The sequence below is a fragment of the Jaculus jaculus genome, chromosome 8, assembly GCF_020740685.1.
Source record: "Jaculus jaculus isolate mJacJac1 chromosome 8, mJacJac1.mat.Y.cur, whole genome shotgun sequence".
Lineage (NCBI taxonomy): Eukaryota > Metazoa > Chordata > Mammalia > Rodentia > Dipodidae > Jaculus > Jaculus jaculus.
This window is the reverse complement of record NC_059109.1, coordinates 58,306,603-58,332,920: the sequence shown is the minus strand read 5'-3', so window position 1 is coordinate 58,332,920 and position 26,318 is coordinate 58,306,603. Positions and strand designations below refer to the sequence as shown.

The 26,318-nt window shown below is 41.2% G+C and overlaps 1 protein-coding gene across 1 annotated transcript in view; it reads left to right on the top strand.

The window, feature by feature from the left end:
- Rtf1 (RTF1 homolog, Paf1/RNA polymerase II complex component) overlaps positions 1-26,318 on the top strand; it is a 107,674-nt gene that overhangs the window by 64,064 nt on the left and 17,292 nt on the right. The window contains exons 5-8 of the mRNA XM_004660899.3: positions 6,661-6,775; positions 8,232-8,343; positions 22,992-23,127; positions 23,882-24,059. Coding sequence (XP_004660956.1) covers positions 6,661-6,775; positions 8,232-8,343; positions 22,992-23,127; positions 23,882-24,059 — 541 coding nt within the window. The remainder of the gene's footprint in view (positions 1-6,660; positions 6,776-8,231; positions 8,344-22,991; positions 23,128-23,881; positions 24,060-26,318) is intronic.

Here is a 26,318-nt window from a genome sequence, read left to right as displayed (position 1 = left end):
CAGCCTCCTTGCAAAGGCAAGAAACCTGAAGGAGAAAAGCAGAGACCAGCTGAGCATCTGGTGAAGGAGATACAAATGGGACCAGCCACACAGCTCTGCTACAATTCCAGGCACCCTGCAAAGTCTCCCATCCCCAAACTGTCAGGGCTGTGAAAGTCTGGAGAACTCATTTACCCAGCCACCTGGCACCAAGAGAGATCAAGGTAGACACTCAACATTGGTGAGATTGGAAGCCATCCCAAAAGGTAACAGGGCCTACTTACACAAGGCCAGATATATAGTCCTGCACTGGAAGTGCTAATCTCTCTCCATGTCAGGAAAAGTTATATATTACATTCACTATGGGAAGCAGGGACTACTGGCCCTAGACTGACTTGGAACCCATTTCAGATTAGAAATCCCAACCTCACGCCAAGCGTGGTGGCACATGCCTTTAATCCAAGCACTTGAGGGGCAGAGGTAGGAGGATTGCCGTGAGTTCGAGGCCTCCCTAAGACTACATAGTGAATTACTGGTCAGCCTGGGCTAGAATGAAACCCTACCTCGAAAAACCAAAAAAAAAGAAAGAAATCTCAACCTCTTTGTTGACAGGATTAAGGGTGTGGGAAAACACAAACCTAGGGACTTTGGCTTTACTAAATTATCTGTTTAGTTTAATCACCACAATTGTATAAATACTCTGTGCTGGTTTTGATTGAGTGTCTGCATTGCTGAGTTGAATTTTAGAATTTGCCATTAATTTTCTTCACCAAGTGTACTATAATACTTGAATAGCAAACTCAACGCCTAGGGTCACTTCTGTGGTTTCTCATGGAGAATAAAAGCTACACCTGACACTCCTACACTGAAGATACATAAAGTCAGCTAAGAACAGTGCAGATAAGTAAAAAACTCAAGCATTAAATTAAATCAAGATGCAAAAATCTTTACATTATAATTCAAGAAAAACAAAAAATCAAGACAGTACATTCCTACCAAAAATTATAAATTCATCAGAAATGACTGCTAGTGAGACTACTTTAAATGAAATGCCTGACAAAGATTTCCAAAAAAATGATTATATCTATACTCAAAGAAATCAGAGAAGAAAACCAACTCCTGAAGGAATCCCAAGAGAACACAGGAAACCAACTTAATGAAATAAGGACTCATGTCAATACAAGACATGAGTAAGGAAATAGAAATGATTTTTAAAATACCAATCAGAAATACTAGCAATGAAAAATAGAGTAAGTCAAATAGAAAACTCTGTAGGAAGACTCACCAGTAGGCTGGATCAAGGAGAGAACAGAATATCAAAATTAGAAGACCAGGTGGCAGATCTAATACAGTCCAACAAAGAGAAAGACAAACTAATAGGAAGGCATAAATGGGACTTTTAAGAAGACATTATGAAGAGATCAAACATAAGAATTCAGAGCATAGTGGAAGAAGAAATTTACTCCAAAGGCAAAACAGGTATTTTTAACAAAATCATAGAAGAAAACTTCCCCCGAATAGGGAAAGTGATGCTAATACAAATACTGGAAGCCTATAGAATGCCAAACAGACAAAATCAAGAAAGACCTCCCACCATCATATTATAATTAAACTCCAAAACACACAAAGCAAAGAAAATATATTGGAAGCAGTTAGACAGAAAAATCAAGTTACCTACAAAGGCAAGCCCATCAGGATCACAGCAGATTACTCAACACAAAATTTAAAAGCCAGAAGGGAATGGAGTGATATATTCTAAGTTCTGAAAGATAACAACTGTCAACCAAGGTTACTTTACCCTGCAAAGCTATCCATTCATATAGATGGAGAAATAAGGACATTCCACAACTAAAGAAGGCTAAAGGAATAAACAAATTAATGCTTCACTTAAGGCCTTGGAAAAAGAAGAACAAGGCAAACTGAAAATCAGTAGATGGGAAGAAATAATAAAGATTAGGGCAGAAACTAATAAAATAGAAACCCAAAAATCAAAAAATTAGTAAAACAAAGAGTTGATTCTTTGAAAGAATAAACAAGATTGATAAACCCCTAGTAAATTTGACCAAAGGAAACAGAGAGGAGACACAATAAAATTAAAGATGAAAAATGGACTATCACAACTGATACCAGAGAAATTTTAAAAATCATAGGGACATACTATAAGAACATATACTCCACTACATTTGAAAATCTGAAAGAAATGGATGATTTCCTTGATTTATATGACCTACCTAAATTAAATCAAGATGAGATTAACTACTTACAGAGACCTATAACAAGTATGGAGATCCAAGCAGTTATTTAAAAAAAAAAAAATCTCCCAACTAAAAAAGTCCAGGCCCAGATGGATTGACTGGTGAATTTTACCAGAACTTCATGGAAGAACTAAAACCAATGGTTTTCAAACTTTTCCATAACATAAAAAGAAGGAATCCTACCAAACTCCTACAAAGCCAGCATCATCCTGATACCAAAACTAATCAAAAAAAAACAAAAAACGAACATTACAAGCTGGGCATGGTGGTACACACCTTTAATCCCAGCACTTGGGAGGCAGAGGTAGGAGGATAGCTGTGAGTTTGAGGCCACCCTGAGACTACATAGTGAATCCAGCCTGGGCTAGAGTGAGACCCTACCTCGAAAAACCAAAAACTGAAATAAGAAATAAAAGGAAAGAAAATTAGAAAATTACAGACATCAATCTCTCTCATGAACATAGATGCAAAAAAAAAAAAAAATTGGCAAACAGAATACAAGAATATATCAGAAAGATCATCCACCCTGACCAAGTAGGCTTTATCCCAGAGATATAGGGATGTCTCAACATACAAAAATCGATAAATGTAATATATTATATAAATGGATTGAAGGACAAAAGTTACATGATCATCTCAATAGATGCAGAAAAATCATTTGACAAAATCCAATATCCCTTCATGATGAATGTCCTACAGAAACTAGGAATAGAAGATACATGTCTCAACATAGGGCTGGAGGGATGGCTTAGCAATTATGACACTTGCCTGTGAAGCCTATTGACCCAGGTTCGATTCTCCAGGTCCCACATAATCTAGATGCACATGGTGGCACATGCATCTGGAGTTAGTTTGCAGTGGCTAGAGGCTCTGGCATGACCGTTCTCACTCTCTTGTCTCTCTCTCTCACACCCTCTCTGTTTGCAATAAATAAATAAATAAAAATAAAATATTTTTGTAAAAAGAAGAAACATCTCAACATAATACAGACCATTTTTGACAAACTTGCAGCCAACATATTACTAAATGGAGAAAAACTTAAAGCTTTTCCACTAAAATCAGGAACAAGAAAAGGGTTTCCAGTGTCCCCACTTTTATTTAATGTAGTACTAGAAATCTTAGCTGTAGCAATAAGGCAAAAGACACACATAAAAGGGATACAAACTGGAAAGGAGGAGATCAAATTAGTATTTGCAGATGATATGATTCTATACATAAAGGATCCTAAAGACTACCAGCAAACTGTTGGAGCCAATAAACACTTTTGGCAATGTAGCAGGATACAAAATAAACACACAGAATCCACTAGCCTTCCTATATGCTAACAACAAAAACAGGATAAAATCAGAGACCCACTCCCTTTCACAATTGCATCAAAAAAATACATACATACACATACATACATACATACACACACACACACACACACACACACACACACACACACACACTACCTTGGAATAAACCTAACCAAGGAAGTGAAGGATCTCTACAATGAAAACTTTAAAACACTCAAGACCAAAGTTGCAGAAGACACTAGGAAATGGAAAGACATCCTTTGTTCTTGAGTTGGAAGAATCAATAGTGTGAAAATGGCAATCTTACCAAAAGCAATCTACACAATTTAATGCAGTCCCCATCAGAATTCCAATGGCATTCTTCATGCAAATAGAAAAAACAATTCTAAAATACATTTGGAAGCACACAAAAAAATCTCAAATATCTAAAACAATTTAGAGCAACAAAATAAGGCTTATGGTATTACCATACCTGATTTTAACCTATATTACAGAGCCATAGTAACAAAAACAGCATGGTACTGGCACAAAGACACATATATGTCAGTGGAACACAACAGAGGACCCAGGTACCTACAGCCACCTGATCTTTGACAAAAATATCAGAATACTCATTGGAGAAAACATGACCTCTTCACCAAATGCTGCTGGGAAAACTGGATATGTATCTGTTGAAGGATGAAAATACATCCTTATGTCTCTCTATTCATAAGACTAAAGTCCAAATGGATTAAAGACCTTAATATCAGACCTGAAATTCTGAAATTGCTAGAGGAAAAAGCAGGGGAAATCCTTCAACATGTTGGTATTGGCAATGACTTTCTGAATATAACCCCAATTGCTCAGGAAATAAAACCACACAGATCAACTGCTGGGACTCCATTAAATTACAAAGCTTTTGTATGGCAAAGGACACTGAATAGAGCAAAGAGGCAACCTACAGAATGGAAGAAAAATCTTTGCCAGCTATACATCTGACAAAGGATTAATATCCAGAATATACAAAGAACTCAAAAAACTAAATAATAAGAAATCAAACAACCCAATTAAAAAATGGGCTATGAAATATCTGACAGAGGATTAACATCTAGGATATACAAAAAACTACTAAGAAATCAAACAACCCAATTAAAAAATAGGCTATGGACCTAAATAGAGAGTTTTCAAAAGAAGAAATACAGATGACATATACACATGTTTAAAAAAAAAGGCTTTACATCCCCATTACCAGGGAAATGCAAATTAAACCTACTTTGAGATTCCATCTCATTCCTGTCAAAATGGCTACTATCATGAAAACAAATGACAATAAATGTTGGTAAGAATGCAGAAAAAGAGGAACTCTTCTACTGTTGGTGGGAATACAATCTGCTCCAGCCATTGTAGAAATCAGTGTCGAGGTTCCTGAGACAGCTAAAAGTGGATTTTCCATATGACCCAGCTATGCCTCTCCTAGGCCTATATCCTGAGGACTCATCTTACTACTGTAGAGATGCTTGCTCAACCATGTATATGATACATTTATACAATGGATTGCTACTCAGCAGTAAAGAAAAAATGAAATTTTCAGGAAAATGGATAGATCTGGAAAGAATTATACTACTGAGGTAATCCAGGCCCAGAAAGCCAAACGTCACATGTTCTCTCTCATATGTGGATCTTAGCTACAAATGATTGGGCTTCTATGTGAGTTGGAATAAAATTCAGTAACAGGCCAATAAACTAGAAAGGGAGTGAGAGGGGACGTAATAGGATGATACTGTATATATGTAAGTAGAATAACAGTTTAATGGGTGTGGAAAGGCCTAAGTGAGGTCAGGGGAAGAGATTAAGTAAAGGAAAGATGGGGGGAGGGCTATTCAAAATCTAAGAAGGTATGAATAACTCATATGCAAACTACGTTTTTGGACAGTGCAACACCCAGAAGCCATAGGTTGTTACTAGAATTTTTTTTTTATTTGTGTAGCACATGCATCTGGATTTGTCTGCAGTGGCAAAGAACCCTACTCATTTCTTCACACACATTCTCTTTATTTCTCTCTCTCTCTTTTTTTTTTTTTTTTTTTTTTTTTAGGTAGGGTGTCACTGTAGCCCAGGCTGACCTGGAATTCACTATGTAGTCTCAGGGTGGCCTCGAACTCATGGTGATCCTCCCACTTCTGCCTCCCGGGTGCTGGGATGAAAGGCGTGTGCCACCACGCCCGGCTTCTCTTTTCTTTTTTTTTTTTTTTTTGTTTTGGTTTTTCGAGGTAGGGTCTCACTCTGGTCCAGGCTGACCTGGAATTAACTCTGTAGTCTCAGGGTGGCCTTGAACTCATGGCGATCCTCCTACCTCTGCCTCCCGAGTGCTGGGATTAAAGGCGTGCGCCACCACGCCCGGCTCTCTTTTCTTTTTTATAAATACTTTATTATTTTTATTTATTTGAGAGAAAAAGACACAGGGAGAGAGAATGGGCATGCCAGGACCTCCAGCCACTGCAAAAAATTCCAGAAGCATGCATCACCTTGGCTTACATGGGTCCTGGGGAATTGAACTGAGGTCCTTTAGCTTTGAAGGCAGGTGCCTTAACTGCTAAGCCATCTCTCCAACCCTCATAAATAAGTTTAAATTTTTTTTAATTGAAAAGAGTACATTGGGATGGGGATCTAGTTCAGTTGGCAAAGTGTTTGTGAAGCATACCTAAAGCCCTGGGTTCAATACCTAACAACACATAAATTGAGTGTGGTAACCCAAACCTGTAATCCAGCCAGGGCGTCTATCTAGCTGCTGCAAAGGAACTCCAGACACATGTGCTGCCTCGTGCATCTGGCTTACATGGGTCCTGGGGAATCAAACTTGGGTCCTTTGGCTTTGTGGGCCATCACTTTAACCACTGAGACATCTCTCCAACTTCCCATGGAACATTCTTAATGTTCTTACAAGATCTTGCATTGGAATTTCAAGAAGCCAAAATATATTTTGCATTTTGGTGTTTAGATATTTTGTTGCTATTGTTATCTTAAATTAGGGTCTCATATCCCAAATATTTAATTCCTTTCCCTCCTCTTTTTTGCCTCCTATCTAGTAGAAAGCATTTTTACATCTATTTTATTGCTTTTTAAAAACCAAGCAAATATCTTTTAACCAGGTTTGAAATTAAGAAAAAACTAAAGACAGCCAAAAAGAAAGAAAAGAAAGAAAAAAAGAAAAAGCAAGAAGAGGAACAGGAAAAGAAAAAGCTGACACAGATTCAAGAATCTCAGGTAAGACACTCAGTGGTCTTTCTTAATCACAGTGTACCTGTTTAGGTTGTGTGCACTTTTCTTTTCTATTTTTAGTTTTTTCAAGGTAGGCTTTCGCCGTAGCTCAGACTGACCTGGAATTCACTATGTAGTTTCAGAATGGCCTTGAACTCATGGTGGTCCTCGTACTTCTGCCTCCTGACTGCTGGGATTAAGGGGATGTGCCACCTCGCCTGGCTAGGTTATGTGTGTGTTTTTTTTTTTTGTTTGTTTTTTAGGTTATGTGTGTTTATGTAACGAGTAGGTGTGTATTAATCAGCCTAGATTGGTTAATTAGTGCAAGACCATTTCAAGCTGTCTGTGCCCTGTTGGTTTAATTAGTCTCTGGAGATGTTACTTCACCACTGGCTGAATACGCTGGTTAAGTCAATAAAGTTCTTATCTCAGATAACCAGCTTAGTTATGTTTACTCAGGTGTATGACATCCTAGACTTGGTATAAATGTAGTGGGGAACATGAGTCATCTGCACTCATCGTGACCTATCAACAATGTTAGATCATAATCTAGGGTGTTAGTTCAATCCTATAGTTCTTGAACTTGCCAGTTTTTTTAATATATATTTTATTTTTCTATTTGGGAGACAGAGGAAGAAGGAAATAGAATGAGCTTGCCAGGGTCTCCAACTACTGCAAATGAACTCCAGTCACATGTTACGTGTGCCACCCTTTGCATCTGGTATATGTGGGTACTGGGAAATTGAACCTGTGTCCTTAGGCTTCATAGGCAAGTGCCTTAACCACTAAGCCATCTCTCCAGCCCTGTTTTGGTGTTTTCTAGATGTTTTTAATGTCTGTTATGTATCCCAGGCTGGCTTTGAATACATTATGTAGCCAAGAATGACTTTGAATTTTTTTTTTTTTTTTTTTGAGAGTACAAGCGAGAAAGAGAGGAAGAGAATGGGCACACCAGGGCCTCCAGCCACTGCAAACAAACTCCAGACACATGTGCCACCTTGTGCGTCTGGTTTACGTGGGTCCTGGGAGTTGAACCTGGGTCCTTTGGCTTTGAAGGCAAATGCCTTAACTGCTAAGCCATCTCTCCAGCCCTTGAACTTGCTTTTAAGCAGATAACACAAGGCCTGGTTTTACTGCTGTACCTTCTTTTTCCACAAAAGTATGCTTCTCTTTTATTTATTCATTTAGCTAGGTTTTTTTTTTTTTTTTCTTTTTTCGAGGTAGCAGCTTGCTAGAATTTACTATGTAGTCTCAGGCTGTCCTTAAACTCATAAGTCCTTCTACATTGGCCTCCTGAATGCTGGGATTAAAGGTGTGTGCCACCACACCCAGTTGTTTCTCTTATACAACTTTTTAAGTTTGTACAGCCAGCTGTTCACATGGACTGAATGTATTCATTGTTGCATATAGAGACTCTGAGCAGTTAGTAAAAAGGCCACTCTACATCCCTTTCTCTTTCAAGGTAACATCCCACAACAAAGAACGGCGTTCCAAACGAGATGAGAAACTAGATAAGAAATCTCAAGCCATGGAGGAGCTGAAAGCTGAGCGAGAAAAGCGGAAGAACAGAACAGGTAAGTGGTGGAAATTAATGATTCTTTTTTTTTAAATTTAATTTATTTATTTATTTGGTAGATACAGAGGGAGGGAGGGAAAGAGAGAGAGAATGAGCACACTAGGGTCTTAAGCCACTGCAAACGAATTCCACATGCATGTGCCACCTTATGCATCTGGTTTACACGGGTCGCGGGCAATCAAACCTGAGTCCTTTGGCTTTGCAGGCAAGTGCCTTAACCGTTAAGCCATCTCTCCCCTTAATCCTTTTTTCTATCAGATGATTTTGACCCAGCTTAGTACAAATAAGCATGTGTCACTTACAGACAAGGACTTTTATGTTACTTATTTTTGTGAGTATTAGGGTTGGAACCCAGAGTATCATGCATGTAAGGTAAGCCCTATACTTCTAAACCACAACCCCAGCTCCAGTACAGTTTTGTTTTTGCTTGTTTGTTTGTAGCAGGCCAGTCCTCTTTTGAACTCACTGTGTGGCTGAGTATGATTTTGAACTTCTGATCCTCCTGCCTCCAACTCCCAAATGCTGGGATTACAGGTGTGTGCCACCATATCTAGCTCATGACTCTTTTTTTATTCTCTCTTTCATTATTTTTTTTTCTTTATAGTTTTTTGTTTATTTGTTTTTATTTATTTATTTATTTGAGAGCAGCAGAGAGAGAATGGGTGTGCCAGGGCCTCTAGCCACTGAAAATGAAGTCCAGATGCATGCACCATCTTGTGCATCTGGCTTATGTGGGTACTAGGGAATCAATCCTGAGTTCACAGGGAAGTGCCTTAACTGCTAAGGCATCTTTCCAGCCCTTGTTGTTGTTGTGTTTTTTTTTTTTTTTTTTAAGTTCTTTTTTTTTTTGGTTTTTCGAGGTAGGGTCTCACTCTGGTCCAGGCTGACCTGGAATTAACTCTGTAGTCTCAGGGTGGCCTTGAACTCATGGCAATCCTCCTACCTCTGCCTCCCGAGTGCTGGGATTAAAGGCGCGCGCCACCACGCCCGGCTTAAGTTTTTTTTTGGTTTTTTTTTTTTATGTTTATTTATTTATTTGAAAGTGACAGACAGAGGAAGAGGCAGAGAGAGAGAGAGAATTGGTGCGCCAGGGCCTCCAGCCACTGCAAACGAACTCCAGATGCGTGCGCCCCCTTGTGCATCTGGCTAACGTGGGTCCTGGGGAATCGAGCCTCGAACCGGGGTCCTTAGGCTTCACAGGCAAGCGCTTAACCGCTAAGCCATCTCTCCAGCCCCTTAAGTTCTTTCTTAAGGTAAGATCTTGCTGTATGTAGTCTCAGGTTGACCTGGAACTCACAGTAAGCTCCTACTTCTGCCTCCCAAGTGCTGGCATTAAAGGTGTGTGCCATCATGCCTGGCACAACTCTTTTTTATAAACCAAAATGTCTTAGGGGCTAGAGAGATGGCTTAGTTACGGTGCTTACCTGCAAAGCCTAAGGACCCATGTTGAAGTCTCTAGATCCCACATGAGCCAGACACAAAATGGCACAAGCACACAAGGTTTCACATGCACACAAGATGGCTCACACGTCTGGAGTTCAATTGCAGCTACTAGAGGTCCTTGTGTGCCATTTCTCTCTCTCATAAAAAAAAAAAAAAAAAATACCAAAAATGGGGCTGGAGGGATGGCTTAGCAGTTAAGGCGTTTGCCTTTAAAACTAAAGGACCCAATTTCGATTTCCCAGGACCCACGTTAGCCAGATGCACAGGGAAGGCACATGTCTAGAGTTTGTTTGCAGTGTCTGGAGGCCCTGGAACACCTACTCATTCTCCCCCCACCCCCTTTGTCTGTCAAATAAATAAATAAATAAATGGGTTTTTTTTAATTACCAAAAATTTTTAAAAATTCTATTTATTAGAGAGTGAGAGAGAATGGGGGCACCACGGCCTCTAGCCACTGCCAATGAACTCCAGACACATGCATCCATGAGTATCTGGCTTATGTAGGTACTGGGTAATCAACCCTAGATCCTGAGGCTTCACAGGCAAGCACCTTAACTGCTGAGCTATCTCTCCACCCTGACTCTTGTTTTAAACCTAATTTTTGTGCTATTATCATGCCTAAACAATTGTAGTAGTGAATCTCTCATGATCAAATAAATAGTTGGTGTTCAATTTTTTTTTTATTTAAAATTAGTAATGTTTAGCTGGGCATGGTGATACACGACTTTAATCCCAGCACTCGGGAGGCAGAGGTAGGAGGATCAACATGAGTTTGAAGCCACCCTAACACTACATAGTGAATTCCAGGTCAGCCTGGGCTACAGAAAGACCCTAACTCAGAAAAAGAAAAAAAGAAGAAGAAGAAGAAGAAGAAAAAGTAATTTTTAAAAATATTTTTATGTATGTATTATGCAAGCAGGAAAAGGATGTGCTAGAACCTCTTGTCAATGCAAATAGTTAACTCCAGATGGATGAGCCACTTCATGCATCAAGCTTACATCGATACTGGGAAATCAAACTAAGGCCGTCAGACTTTACAGACAAACACCTTTAACCACTGAGCTATCTCTGAATCACCTAAAAATAGTAATTTAATCATTTGAATCAACATATTGAATTATATAATCATTTTTTAAAAAATTATTATATTTATTGAGGGAAGTACAGAGCCAAGAGAAGGCACCCATGTGTCTAGAGAACCCATGTGGAAGGCCTGGAAAAAAAGCACAAAAAGAAAGTTAAAGGAGCTCCTGCCATGTAGGGAGCTAGAGGGGGCAAAGGAGCCCATGTGGAGAGTAAGGGCTAGGGGCCCCTCCTGCTAGGCTTGGGCCAGGACGGAGCTTACGGTGCTAAGCTGAGGGGAAAACTCACCAACAGCTAAAAGTTTCCAAGTTGTCAGAGAGGCTGCCCTTCCCTTGCAAAAATATTTATAACCTCATGGTAGTGGGCTATCTTCCAGCTCAGGTGAACCAGAGGGATAGCTGGTTGGTTAGGGCTCAAGACTGTCTCAGGAAGAGTTCCAGGGGCTGAACTTAATCAACCAAAATGTTTAAATCCTATGAAAGACCTGGCCAGTCACCATAAAGGTATCCACCTCTCTCATGAGAAGACACTATAACTGCTGTTATAGAACAGGGGCCGATGACATCAGATCTTGAACTACTTCCTGCTGAACGGGAGTGTAGAAATATGGCAGTTAAAGTGTCTCTCTTAGAGAGGGGAACTATTCTAAAGGACTCAGGAAGTGTATTAGTGGAGTCTAGGAAGATCGTCTTTGAAGATGTTGGGGAGAAAGAATAAAAGAAAGGAATTAATAAGAAGTGAGCACACAACAGACTGGTCACTTTACGGTTGTCCTTCTTGTGGACTTCTAGTCTTGGGGAGCATTAAAGGGAACTCAGGTAAATGTAGTCAGATTGTCTCAGGACCTCTGAGCACGAGCTAGCTGAGATTTCTTTCCAGAGTTGTTCATTAAATTGGCACAGTAGTGTTTGGTATGGCTGAATCTTTTTCTATATGTCTTGTAAAACAGAAGAGATGTTAGCAGAGTTGCTAGGAATATATATATAACATTTAACCTTGACAGTGCTGCAAATACCATATTTTGTATAATAGTCTTCCAGAGTGTACCCTTTTTTAATTTGTCCTAATTTGCCAGGACCAAAGATTGGTAATATAGAACCACTGGGTGCCATTAAGGACTGTACAATATATTGTGGGCCTCAGGACTTATTTAATGATGTTCTGGAATAAGTTAGAAGAGATTCACCATTGTTCCCAGTATAAGGAACTCAGGACTTATTTAATGATGTTCTGGAATAAGTTAGAAGAGATTCGCCATTGTTCCCAGTGTAAGGAAGTCTTCTGAATTAAACGACCCTTGGTCAGAGTCATCCATATATATATTTGATTTGAAAGTAGCCATTTTGACATCTATGGTTGGTTTTTTGTTTTATTTTTTGAGGTAGGATCTCACTGTCGCTTAGGCTGACCTGGAATTCACTATGTAGTCTCAGGTAGCCTTTAACACATGACAGGCCTCCTACCCCTGCCTCCCGAGTGCTGGGATTAAAGGTGTGCGCCACCACACCCGGCAACATCTATGGTTATTTTTCCTTATTGTAGAATTAGAACTATTAGAGGCCGATATGCCTTAAGGCCTTGTTTGTTTACCTTTTTGTAAAGCTTTTGTTATGGTACTTAATAATAGTCCATTCATATAATATTTAAGGTTTCCCTTTGTCTTTGGTTATACATTTCTCTCTGAGTGTTTTAAGACCAAGCAGGTTGCCAAAATTTAATCACGCATTAATTTTGGAGGTCACTAATGGCTCTCCAAAGGAGACTTTAGGGGCCCCAAGTAGCCCTATAGCTTCTCCAACACTGGTGTTATCTTTTAGGATGAGTCAGGGCTGTGCTGGACGAGTACGTTTCCTTCTTTAAGAAGCCAGGACTGATTTTTCCTCAGTTGTGACTCTTCGTTTTCAGACTGCACACCGATTTTTTCTTTTCATGATCTGCAAATCCTACCAGATCAGGAAGACAGGAGACTTACCAGGAGGCCAGTATAGCAGTGTCCCATCATCTCCAGTGGCCTCATGACCTGAGAGCAGGGACGAAAATGTTAGCCTTTTTAGCTCTGGTGAATCCATTTGGCTTTGGCTTCTACATAGGTTAATAATACACTTAGAAAGGAAGCTACAACTTGGATGTGTGTACGTATATTGCAATTTGATTGCTAAAACAGATCTAGTTAAAGAATGGCACAAGAGGGCTAGAGGGATAGCTTAGTGGTTAAGGTGCTTGCTTGCAAAGCCAAAGGACCCAGGTTCTATTCCCCAGGTCCCATGTAAGCCTGATGCACAAGGGGGCACATGCATCTGGAGTTTGCAGTAGCTGGAGGCCCTGGCATACCCACTCTCACTCATTCACTCTCTCTGTGTCAAATAAATAAAAATAAAATATATGTTAAAAAAGAAAAGAATGGCATGAGAGCTTTAAGTCATTTTGTCCAACCTTCTTCCCCCCACCCCCAGGGTCTTACTCTAGCTCAGGCTGATCTGGAATTCATGATATAGTGTCAGGGTGGCCTTGAACTCATGGTGATCCTCCTACCTATGCCTCCCAAGTGCTGGGATTAAAGGCATGCACCACCATACCTGGCTTGTCTAACCTTTTTAAGTTTAGTTGTCCTATGGCAGCATAGGTCATATCTGAAGCATAGAAAGTAGGCACATCTTGCCCTTTAAATATCTAATAGCTGTAAATACAGACAGAACCTATTACCCTTGAAAATAATATATATCTAAACCAACTAATTTAACCTACAAATTGTCAGCAAAAAGGCAAGACAATATAAAGTCTTGGCACCTGTTTGAAAACATCTTTGATTAGTCCAGATACCTGTACAATTACCCAAGGAATGTTGTAAACAGAGTCACAGAGCTTGAAATTATTTCTCTCAGATGAGGACCATTGTTTGAGACTGTGGCTATACTGTAAAGCAAGGAATATGTCATAAGAATTATGTTTGTTATAAGCATTGGACTTGAGATGCCAGAAATGAGACTTACATATAACAGAACAGAATCTTGTCATTGTTGAGCCAAACAGCTAAGCCTTGACAAATATGTTTTGAAAGAAAAATCACTATTAGCCAAAACAGTGTTTTTAGCTGAATCTTTGTAAGCAAATGATCTTAGGTATAATAAGAATTTTTTTTTTTAATTTTTATTTAAGACAGAGGTGAGGAGAGGAAGAGAGAGAAGGGGAGAGAGAGAATGGGTGTGCCAGGGCCTCTAGTCACTACAAATGAACTCCAGACAAATGCACCACCTTGTTCATCTGGCTCACGTGGGTCCTGGGGAATCGAACCTGAGTCTTTTGGCTTTGCAGGCAATTGCCTTAACCACTAAGCCATCTCTCCAGTCCATAATAAGAATTCTTATTACCATAAAACAATTTTATGTCTTACCCATGACTTAAAATTGATAAAGCATAGGCAAGCTATCCCAACATATTTTACATAATGGGGATAAAGGCAATAGTGACTGAAATCACTTAGACCTAAGTGATTAAATGTAGTGATGACCACTTGTTAGAATTAGCATAATTAAAACTGGAGCTCTCTTTAAAGTTTCAATGTCTTTACATATGAGTACCTCATCTTTGGAAACACATGAATCTTTATCTTAAGACTCAGTTTCTCCAATAGTTAAAACCTGGACAAATGGAGAAACCTAATTTATTTTATTGAGAGCCTTAAAGTCAGTTTTTATAACCCTCGAATCATAACAAATTAGCATAAGTAAGATGTTAATGAGTGAAGCCTTAAGCCGGGAATGGTGGCACAGGCCTTTAATCCCAGCACTTGGGAGGCTGAGGTAGGAGGATCACCATGAGTTTGAGGCCACCCTGAGACTACATAGTGAATTCCAGATCAGCCTGAGGTAGAGTGAGACCCTACCTCTAAAAGCCAAGAAAAAAAAATTGACAAATAGAAGAACCTAGTTTACATTACTGAGGGTCTTTTTTTGGCAGGAGTGGGGTTCAAGGTAGGGTCTCACTCTATCTCAGGCTAATTCTAATTCTAATTCACTATGTAGTCTCAGGGTGGCCTCGAAATCATGGCAATCCTCCTATCTCTGCCTCCCAAATGCTGAGATTAAAGGCGTGTGTCACTGTCCTGGCTAAAACCAAACCCTTAAACCATGAACAAATTAGTAACAGTTTTAATGAGTGGAGTCTTAACCATAAAACTAATTTTCTCTACTGGTTAAAACCTGGGCATCAAAGAAACATATTTTAGACTTTATCCAGTTAAATGTTTCACTGAAGGGGCCCTTCCCCAAGCAACCTTCATTACCATTATGATCTCTTGGTGATGTCTATCCTTATTTTTCCTTATCTCCCTTTCTGATTTCTTCTTTTTTCTCAGCTTCCTAATTATAATAAACAGAAGTTGCCACCTGGAACAACTGTTTTAAGTTCTTACCTGGTTCAGCTCCCAATTTTTGTAATTTCTTATGAATATCAGGTATTGACTAAGTTCAATTTTTTTGTTGTTGTTGTTTTTGTTTTTGTTTTTCAAGGTAGAGTTTTGCTCTAGCACAGGCTGACCTGAAATTCACTATGTAGACTTGGGTGGCCTTGGATTCACGGCACCACTTCTATCTCTGTCTCCCCAGTGCTGGGTTTAAAGGCGTGTGCCATTTATCTTTAGGGGCTGAAGGTATGGCTTAGTAGTTAAGGCATTTGCCTGCAAAGCCAAAGGATCCAAGTTCAATTCCCCAGATCCCACGTTTGCCAGATGCACTAGAGGGCACATGCATCTGGAGTTCATTTGCAGTGGCTGGAGGCCCTGGCATGCCTGTTCTCTCTCTTTCCCTCTTTCTCTGCCAAATAAATTAATTAATTAAAAATTTTTCATTGCCGGGCATGGTGGCGCACACCTCTAATCCCAGCACTTGGGAGGCAGAGGTAGGAGAATCGCCCGTGAGTTTGAGACCCTACCTTAAAAAAACCAAATAAAAACAAAATTCATCTTTAAGAATTCCCTCCTCCATAGTATCTGGAGTTACATTAGTATATTTTCTGATTGTCTCCTTTAGTCTCTAGAGAAGAGAAATGGGCAATTCCTGTTCTCCTTGTATTATCTAAATGAGCCCAGTTTTAAAGGAGACAGGGTAGTAGAGACTTTTGAGGTAACTTGGAAGCCGGTTGTCCCACCTGAAACAAAGTGGAGTAAAGTGAAAGAAGAATCTCGAGTCAGGTTATGCCCCATCCTTTCTCAAATCTTCTTGCTGAAGGAGGGCATCCCTCCAGCCAGATTTGGAAGAAGAAATTAGTTTTTCTCTTGAGGTAAGGTCTCGCTGTAGCCTAGGGTGACCTGGAATTCAGGGTGGACTCAAACTCATGGTCATCCTCCTATTTCAGCCTCCTGAATGCTGGGATGAGGTATGTACCAGCATCTGGCTAAAAGTTTTCCCACCAATCAAAAAGGAACACAGCCAGGCGTGGTGGCATGCACCTTTAATCCCAGAAGAGGCAGAAGGATCACCTGAGTTTGAGGCCACCCTGAGACTACATAGTGAATTCCAGGTCAGCCTCAGCTAGAGTGAAATCTTACCTCAGAAAACCCAAAGAAAAAGAGCCGGGTGGTGGAGGCACACATAGCTCATTCTTAGTGCCTCTTTGAGCAAGGAAGGTCCAAGATAGAATATCCATGCTCACCCCACAAGGCCAGCTTCCAAGCTCAGGTTCCTCTGGGCCTTTCCCCCAGTCCTGTGCATGTGCCTTCCATCATGGCATATAAGGTTTGCCACTGGTCATACTAAGCTCAAGTGCAGAGATTTCTGCCCTTTTGTCTTGGTGGCTTAAAACTCTACTGGGGAGGGGCAGTTCCTGGGACCCCCCTTCCCTTTTCTCCTCTGTGTGGGTCTAGGATCTGCCCACGCCCGCCCCATCTGTGAATGTTTGGGGCTAGAGGGTTGTTGTTATATATTGAAGGTAGTCTCTGGTTTTATTACCATAAATATAGAGATCCTACCCTTTGTTGATATTAGAGAGAGACAAGAGAAATCATTTACTTTGATGCCTTTTTATCATACCTGTTATCTTTTAGGTAAGTCTGATGTTTGTCTTATGTAAAGAGTTTGTAACCTGATCAAATACCTTGACAGTTTACCTATTTGTTTAGTGAGAAATTTCATGTAACAGATATGACTTTAAGTGTTGAAAAGGGAGAAACTATAAAGAGAGCCAAAGTTATATGTTGTTTGTTTTTCCCTTTTCCTTGTTTGAGACAATTGGCCATTTTGTCTCCAGGCATGGTCTGGGGACACATGGCTTAAACTTGCATGGGGTCTGAGATAAAGAGGACGCCATCCCTTTTTCCAGAGTCCAGCGTGCCATGTTAAATAACAGTAAGCAAGAGCAAAAGGAAATAACAGATAAGAGAGCTAAGCATCCTAACATTCCTTGTCTTACTCTGAAGTTGGTTTTACCAAGGAAATTTATTTTACTCACTTATAATACACAAGGTGATAGGGTCTTGTCTATGTCTAACCTGGTTAGACCTCCAAAGAATGTGAATTACATCTGTAATCATGACTTTGTGACCCACCTGGCATAGGACATCACCTGTGTCTAATATAATAGAATTTTCATTAAGTTTGTGTCCCTAACTTTCAGAGCCTCTGTAAACAATTGAAAAAAAAAATCCTTAATTTTAATTTTAACCTGAAAATTAGCTTTTTGTTCCCAGTAAAAGGAAATTAACTTTAGGCAAATCTGGTCTTGTTAGATCTCCTGTATCCTTTCCACTTACGCACACCTTCACCCACATATTTTGACATTCTTATCTAAGTTTCAATCAAGAAAGCATTTCTAGCAAGCATTTTATGTCCAACATTGAAAAATCCCTTCCCAGTTCCTTTAATCGTCTCATCTTGACCCATAATTAACCATCTTTCTTTTTTAAAACATTTTATTTATTTATACTTGAGAGAGAAAGATGCAGAGAGAGAGGGAGACAGTGGGCACACTAGGGCCTCCAGTCACTGCAAACGAACTCCAGATTCATGCACCCCCTTGTGTATCTGGCTTACATGTGTTCTGGAGAATCGAACCAGGATCCTTTGGCTTTGCAGTCAAACACCTTAACTGGGAAGCCATCTCTTTCATCCCCAATTAACCATCTTTCTTATAAGACTATTAAGAAAATCTATACCAAATTGATTAATCTTATTACCCACTGACAAAGAAGCAAGTAAAGTAGCTTCAAAGAATTAACCATCTTATTATTGGAAATTTGTAGAGAAATAGCCGTAGCAGAAAAACTTAGAATTTTCATATTCTTGTGTCATCGAAAGTCTCTACATTTTAAATGAAATGTAAGAAAAATGGCAGCCAGGCTTGTCTTATAATACCAGTGTATATACCTATAAATTTTATATAACCCATTGATTTGAGACATCTTCTGTTAATAAATTCCATGAAATATATATTTATATATTTTTTATAATTAACATCTTCCATGATAATAATATCCCATGGTAATTCCTTCCCTTCCCCCACTTTCCCCTTTGAAACTCCATTTTCCATAATATCCCCTCCCATTTTCAATCAGTCTTTTTTATTTTGATGTTGTCATCTTTTCCTCCTACTATGATGGTCTTGTGTAGGTAGTGCCATGCACTGTGAGGTCATGGATATCCAGGCCATTTTGTGTCTGGAGGAGCATGTTGTAAGGAGTCTTGCTGTTCCTTTGGCTCTTTCATTATTTCCGCCACCTCTTCCGTAGTGGACTCTGATGCTTGGAAGGTGTGATAGAGATATTGCAGTGCTGAACACTCTTCTGTCACTTCTTTTTTGCACCATGATGCCTTCTGAGTCATCCCAAGGTCACTGCCATCTGTAAAGAGAAAGTTCTCTAACAAAAAAGTCAGAGTAGCATTAATATAAGGGTATGAACATTAAGAGAAGTGCTTACTGGGCAGTTTGATGAGCATAGTATATACATTTAGCCAGACAGCAGCAGACATTTACACCCCTAGGGCTCATGACTACCCCTGTTGTAGGTTTTCAGTATCAGGAATATAGTCCGTCCCATGGAGCGGGCCTCCAGTCAGATTATAGAGCAGTTGGTTTCTCCCATAACAGACCAGTTGTTTTCCCCCATAACAGACATGCCGCTATTACACCCTTTGGCTCATTTGGCCTAGCTGGCCAAATTTAAGGCTTGCATTGTCCACTGCTGAGTATCTTCACTGGAGATTTCTCTCTCTCCCATTGAGCTGCATGCAGTGTGGCTTTTCCCACCTTTCTGTCAGCTGGTCGACATGGAGGAAATTTTCAGCTCAATTCCAGCAGGGTTCCTCAGTGACCTTGCAGCTCAAATGTGTGGAGTCTTCAGCAATAGGGTCTTACAATCTCTTCCTGGTGGGAAATCAAGGGCCTCGGCAATGGCCTGTAATGTTTTAGGGGCATCAGGGACCTCCCTGGCCAACAACTCACTGGAAGGTATCCCATGTCTGGCACTGAAAATTTTCTGGCAACAATCTACGGCTCCTGAGTGTTCCATTGGCCATAAAAGTAGGTTTCCATATGATTTATTTATATCCTCTTAGATTTTATTTTATTTTATTTATTTTAGAGTGACAGAGAGAAAGAGGCAGATAGAGAGAGAGAATGGATGCACCAGGGCCTCCAGACACTGCAGATGAACCCCAGATGTGTTTGCCTCCTCGTGTATCTGGCTAACGTGGGTCCTGGGGAATTGAGCCTTGAATCGGGGTTCTTAGGCTTCACAGGCAAGCGCTTAACAGCTAAGCCATCTCTCCAGCCCTCCTCTTAGATTTTATTAGCCCTCCCCTGATATTTTTTTTTTTTAAGTTGGGCTGGAGAGATGGCTTAGCAGTTAAGGCATTTGCCTGCAAAGCCAAAGGACTCAGGTTCAATTCCCCAGGATCCACACAATAAGCCAGGTGCCCAAGGTGGCACGTACTTATGGAGTTCTTTCTGGTGCATCCATTCTCTGTCTAAAAAATTTTAAAGCCGGCCATGGTGCCATATGCCTTTAATCCCGTAGGATTGCCATTAGTTCAAGGTCACCCTACTTTGAAAACAAACAAACAAAGCCACCATCTTAGAAAGGATTTTGTTGTTTTCAGTAATCCTCTGTGTAAACTGGGCGTGGCAGCACATGCCTTTAATCCCAGCACTTGGGGAGGCAGAGGCAGAAGGATCACTATGAGTTTGGGGCCACCTCGAGACTACATAGTGAATTCCAGGTCAGCCTGAGCTACAGTGAGACCCTACCTCAAAAAACCAAAAAAAAAAAAAAAGAAAAAACTCCTCTGTGTAAGTTGGAGTTGACCTCGAGCATAAACTCAGTAGTTATACTTATGATATCATGTGACAAATTATGGCCTGTTCATATAAAATTTTAGCTCACTGTAGGCTTTAGTTAAATCTGATTTTTTTGTTTTGTTGTTTTTTTCAAGGTGGGGTTTTGCCTAAATCTGATTTTTAAAGACCCCCCCCCCCAAAAAAAACCCTTGAAATCAAATGTAAAACCAAAAGGTATCTATAACTAATATCTTAGGCCCGGCGTGGTGGCACACTTGGGAGGCAGAGGTAAGAGGATTTAATGAGTTCAAGGCCACCCTGAAAGTACATAGTGAGTTATTACAGGTCAGCCAGAGCTAGAGTGAAACCCTACCCTGAAAAACAACAACAACAAAAAACAAACAAAAAGTCTGTTTAAAGCCTAAACAAAAGAGAAAATATCAGGTATAGTTCAAATTAAAATTATGATACCTGGATGAATAAATGGTAAAGATACATTTGTCATAGAGCACTTTAGCAGAAAAATCACAGCAGTTCGCAAGTATCATCAGGCATGTCTTTCCCATTGTGTCTCTGTATTTCCTGAGAGAGAGCTCACACCCAGTTGACACAGCCACTGGCCTCAGAGGAGGAGGCATGTGACCTGGACCCAGGCCTATTGAAAAAAGACCTTTCCAGCCTAGTGCCTAGGCTCTGGTCTAGGCTGAGGCAGTTTCAATCTCCCCATCGTTTGGGCGGCCAGAGTCCCCTTGTTCAGGCTGACAGCCTCCCAGAGGTGTCACTTTGCGTCTCCGATTGAACTGGGCAGAGGCCAGTATCTCAGGAGCCGGACCTCCACTCTCCCACCCCCCCACCCCCCATGTGTCTTGGCACAGTGGCTGGTAATGGAAGAAAGAAGAAAAAAGTCCTAGAAGACATTCTGGCCTGGGGCCTTTGGTTCCAGAGCCTCCTTGTGGCCACAAGGCCCCTCCCCCTCAGCTCAGCTGAACCTGCTCCCAAGCTTAGCCACAGACAGTGGTTCTCAAGTGGAGAGAAGCAGCAGAAATACCCAAGTCATGCTTCTCGTTGGAAAAGGTGATTTCCATTTTCTCCCAGAATATAGTAATCATAATTTTCCTTCTCAAGACTGTCTGGCCGGAGTCGCCAAGTATAACAGTGTGCTAGGAGTCCAGGAAAGTCCTTGAACCCCAAACCCTGGGTTTATTGGGGTTTGTTGTTTGTTTGTTTTTCGAGGTTGGTTGGGTCTCTAGCATAGGCTGACCTGGAATTTACTATGTAGTCTCAGGGTGGTCTCAAACTCACAACAATCTTCCTACCTCCGCCTCCCTGAGTGCTGAGATTAAAGGTGTGCACCACCACACCCAGGTTTTGTGGGGTTTTTTGTTCATTTTTACTTATTTATTTGAGAGCAACAGGCAGAGAGAGAAAGAGGCAGATAGAGAGAAAGAGAGAGAGAGAGAATGGGCACACCAGGGCCTCCGGCCACTGCAAATGAACTCCATATGCGCATGCCTCCTTGTGCATCTGGCAACATGAGTCCTGGGGAATCGAGCCTCAAACCGGGGTCCGTAGGCTTCACAGACAAGCACTTAACCGCTAAGCCATCTCTCCAGCCCCCAGCTTTATGTGTGTATATGTGTGTGTGTGTAGTTCCAGGCTACCCTGAGACTATATAGTGCATTCCAGGTCAGCCTGGGCTAGAGAGAGAGAGAGAGAGAGAGAGAGAGAGAGAGACCTTCCCTTGAAAAATCAAGAAAAATAAGCAAAGCAAAGATAATAATAATGAGCTCCCCCCACTTTTTGTGTGTGAGGGCGGTTGAGGGGAGGATCTCTTTCTTGAGCCCAGGCTGACCTAGAATTCATTATGCAGTCTCAGGGTGGCCTCAAACTCATGGCAATCCTCTTACCTTTGCCTCCCGAGTGCTGAGATAAAAAGCGTTTGCCACAGGTCTGGCGTAGCTTTGCCCCTTTTTTCCTGCCTTTGTTGAAAGCACCTTGAGTACACTGAAGGACAGTGAAGACTAAGAACATAGCTCATTAGTCGAGTACTTACCTAGCATGCATGGAGCCCTACCTAGGATCATCTGCTGCTAGTACAGGGCAGAGGAGGAGGTAGAAGCTATCACTGCTATTGATAACTGTTCCAGTCTATGTTGGGTCTGTGAAGCATGAAATTTGGTCCTGACTGATTTTAACCATGGTTTAACTCAAGAGTGGCCAGGATGTCACAGACTAGTCTAGAGAAGATAACTGTTGCCGGGTGTGGTGGCACACGCCTTTGATCAGCACTTAGGAGGCAGAGGTAGGAGGATTGCCGTGAGTTCAAGGCTACCCTGAGTCTCCATAGTGAATTCCAGGTCAGCCAGGGCTAGAGTGAGACCCTACCTCAAAAGAAAAAAGAGAGAGAGAAGATAACTGTCTACTTAAGTAAGCTTCTGACTTCTTTTTTAAAATAATTTGAGAGAGAGGAGACCTCCTGCTGCTGCAAACAAACTTGACACATGTGTCACTTTGCATCTTTATGTGGGATCTGCAAATCGAACCCAAGCTCTTGGGCTTTGCAAGCAAGTCCCTTGAAGCACTGAACCATTTCTGTAATCCCTGCTTCCATGTTTTTTTTTTGTTTTTTGTTTTTTCGAGGTAGGGTCTCACTCTAGCTCAGGCTGACCTGGAATGCACTATAGAGTCTCAGGGTGGCCTCGAACTCATGGTGATCCTCCTACCTCTGCCTCCCGAGTGCTGGGATTAAAGGCGTGCATCACCACACCCGGCCTTCTTCCGTGTTCTTTTCAAAGATGATAGATGATTTGGCTTCTCATTCAGAATACTTAGGTAAACATTTCCCCTTTCTAGCTGAGCTCCTCGCTAAAAAACAGCCATTGAAAACCAGTGAGGTCTACTCTGATGATGAAGAGGAGGAGGAGGACGACAAGTCCAGTGAAAAGTCAGACCGCTCATCCCGAACGTCTTCATCTGATGAAGAAGAAGAGTAAGCTACCTCCAGTTTAGTCTAATAGGCAGCATTGGTGGGCTGTAGGTTTCAAGATTGACTTGTTTGGGCCATGACTGTTGGTTTGGTAAATATCCTGAATTGCTGCACTGAGTTCTGCAACACATTTATTTCCTGTGTCTGGCTCCTTGTCTACAGCCCCGGACATTTCACCAAGGCCTGGCAGTAGGAACTGACTTCTTGTTGCCACAGATTGGCTTGTAGCTTCCACAAGTTTTCTCATGTGGGACTGAACTGCAGCCAAGACAGTTTACACTGCTGGCTATGAATATACTCTTTTATTTATTTCTCCTATTAGACTAAGTTGTGAGAATTTGGTTTTATTTACTTAATTATGTTTTTATGAATACTTCTGACTGTTCCCACTTTAAAAAATATATATATTTATGCCGGGCGTGGTGGTGCACTCCTTTAATCCCAGCACTTGGGAGGCAGAGATAGGAGGATTGCTGTGAGTTCGAGGCCACCCTGAGACTCCATAGTGAATTCCAGGTCAGTCTGGGCTAGAGTGAGACCCTACCTCGAAAAATCAAAAAAAAGTATTTATGAGAGAGAATGAAAATGGATGTACCCAGGCCTCTGGCCACTTCAAATGAACTCCAGCTCTATGTACCACCTTCTGTATCTGACTTATGTGGGTTCTGGGGAATCGAAACTGGGTCCTTAGATTTTGTAGACAGGTGCCTTAACCATTAAGTCTTCTCTCCAGCCTATGTTCCCTTATTTCTTACAGGAAAGAAGAGATCCCTCCAAAATCACAACCAGTCTCCTTACCTGAGGAGTTGAATCGGGTTCGATTATCACGGCATAAGCTAGAACGTTGGTGTCACATGCCCTTTTTTGCTAAAACTGTTACGGGATGTTTTGTACGGATTGGCATTGGAAACCACAATAGCAAGCCAGTTTACCGGGTTGGTGTTTATTTCTTGCCCAGTTCTCCATATTTCAAACATAGTGATTCTTCCTGGTACTACTGAACAGTGTTATTCTTCACTGTATTAGTCAGCTTTCCTTACTATAGCAGGTACCTCTGGCAGTCAGCTTATAGAGTTAGCTCAGATTAAGGGTTCAGAAGTGTTCTTGGAAAGCCAAAGCAGGAGGTTTGTGAGTTTGAGGCTTGCCTGGTCTACAGAATTGAGACCCTGTCTCACAAACCACAAAAAAAGCCAGGTATGGTGGCACAGACCTGTAATCCCAGCAGTTGGGAGGCAATAGTGCCATAATTTAAGGCAGTCTGCTCTAAGAACAAGTATATAGGCTACCCAGGGATAATAGTTTTTTGTTTTTTGTTTTGTTTTTTATTTTGTTTTTTGAGGTAGGGTCTCACTCTGGTCCAGGCTGACCTGGAATTACCTCTGTAGTCTCAGGGTGGCCTTGAACTCACTACGATCCTCCTACCTCTGCCTCCTGAATGCTGGGATTAAAGGCATGTGCCAGCATGCCCAGTGATAGTTTTGGCTCACAGTTTTGGGCTTTTCAGGCTATGACCTAAAACAGCCACGGGCTTAGGGGTTGAAGTAAGGGCAACAGTATATTAAGTCATGTGCGTTAACAGAGCAAAACCACTAGCCTTACGACAGTACTTGAAATAAATAAATTAGGGCTAGAGAGATGGTTCTGCAGCTAAGTGCGCTTTCTTCAGGCCTGAGTTCAAATCTCCAGTTCCTGCATAAAACGGCTGGGCCATGGCCACATGCATCCATAACCCCTGTCAGTCAGCGAAGCAAAATCTGAGAATCTTTGGGGCCCCTGGAATTAGTAAAAAGGAGACTATGGCTCAAAACAAGACTAAGCAGAAGAGCAGTAGGATGGTTTACTGTTGTCTCCTCAGGCAAGCATTTAGGGTGCTGTGAGGACATGTACACATGCATATCCCACGTAGACTAACCAAAAAAAAAATTATTATAAAAAGAAGCTGGGGGCTGGAGGGATGGCTTAGCAGTTAAAGTGTTTGCCTGCAAAGCCAAAGGACCCTGGTACGGTTTCCCCAGGACCCACATTAGCCAGATGCACATGATGACGCATGGTTATGAAATTCATTTGCAGTGGCTAGAGGCCCTGGTGTGCCCATTCTATCTCTCTCAAATAAATAAATACATTTGGTGGGGGGGAGAAGCTGGGGGATGGAGAGATGGTTTAGTTGTTAAGGTGCTTGCCTGCAAAGCCAAAGGACACAGGTTCGATTCCCCAGGACCCAAGTAAGCCAGATGCACAGGCAGTGCATGCATCTGGAGTTCATATGAAGGACTAGAGGTCCTCGAGTGCCCATTTTCTATCTGCTTCTTTCTGTCTCTTTCTCTCTCAAAGAAAAGAAAATAAAGCCAGGCGTGGTGGTGCACGTCTTTAATCCCAGCACTCAGGAGGCAGAGGTAGGAGGATCACCGTGAGTTCGAGGCCACCCTGAGAATATACAGTGAATTCCAGGTCAGCCTTGGCTAGAGTAAGACCCTACTTTGAAAAAGAACAGTAAATAAATAAATAAATAGAAGCTGGGCATGGTGGCACACGCCTTTAATCCCAGCACTCCAAAGGCAGAGTTAGGAGATGGCTATGAATTAGAGCAGCCTGAGACTACAGCATGAGTTCCGGGTCAGGCTGAGCTGAAGTGAGACCCTCCCTTGGAATAAAAAGAAGAAAAATAAAATTTTCCCATGTTATATGCCAGATCACCTATAGACTCATGGAAGTTAAAAAATAAAATGAGGGCTGGAGGGATGGCTTAGTGGTTAAGGCACTTGCCTGTAAGCCTAGGGACCCAAGTTCAATTCCCTAGTACCCACATAAGCCAGATGCACAGAATAGCACTTGTGTCTGGAGTTTCTTTGCAGTAGCTAGAGGCTCTGGTACACCCATACTCTTTTTTTCCCTCAAATAAATATTTAAAAAATTAAAATGACTCCAACTATATATTGGGTTCCAGCATAGTTGTTGGGTTCTAGAACATAGCTGTTTCAATGTTTTGTTTGTTTTTTGTTTTTGAGATAAAGTCTTACTCTAGCCCAGGCTGGCCTTGAACTCATGGACATACCTTAGCTTCCCAAGTGCAAGGAATAGAGGCCTGTGCCGCCACACCCTGCTTTCTTTCTATTTTTGTTTTTCTAGGTAGGGTCTCTCTCACTCTAGCTCAGGGTGACCTGGAATTCAATGTGCAGTCTCAAGGTAGCCTCGAA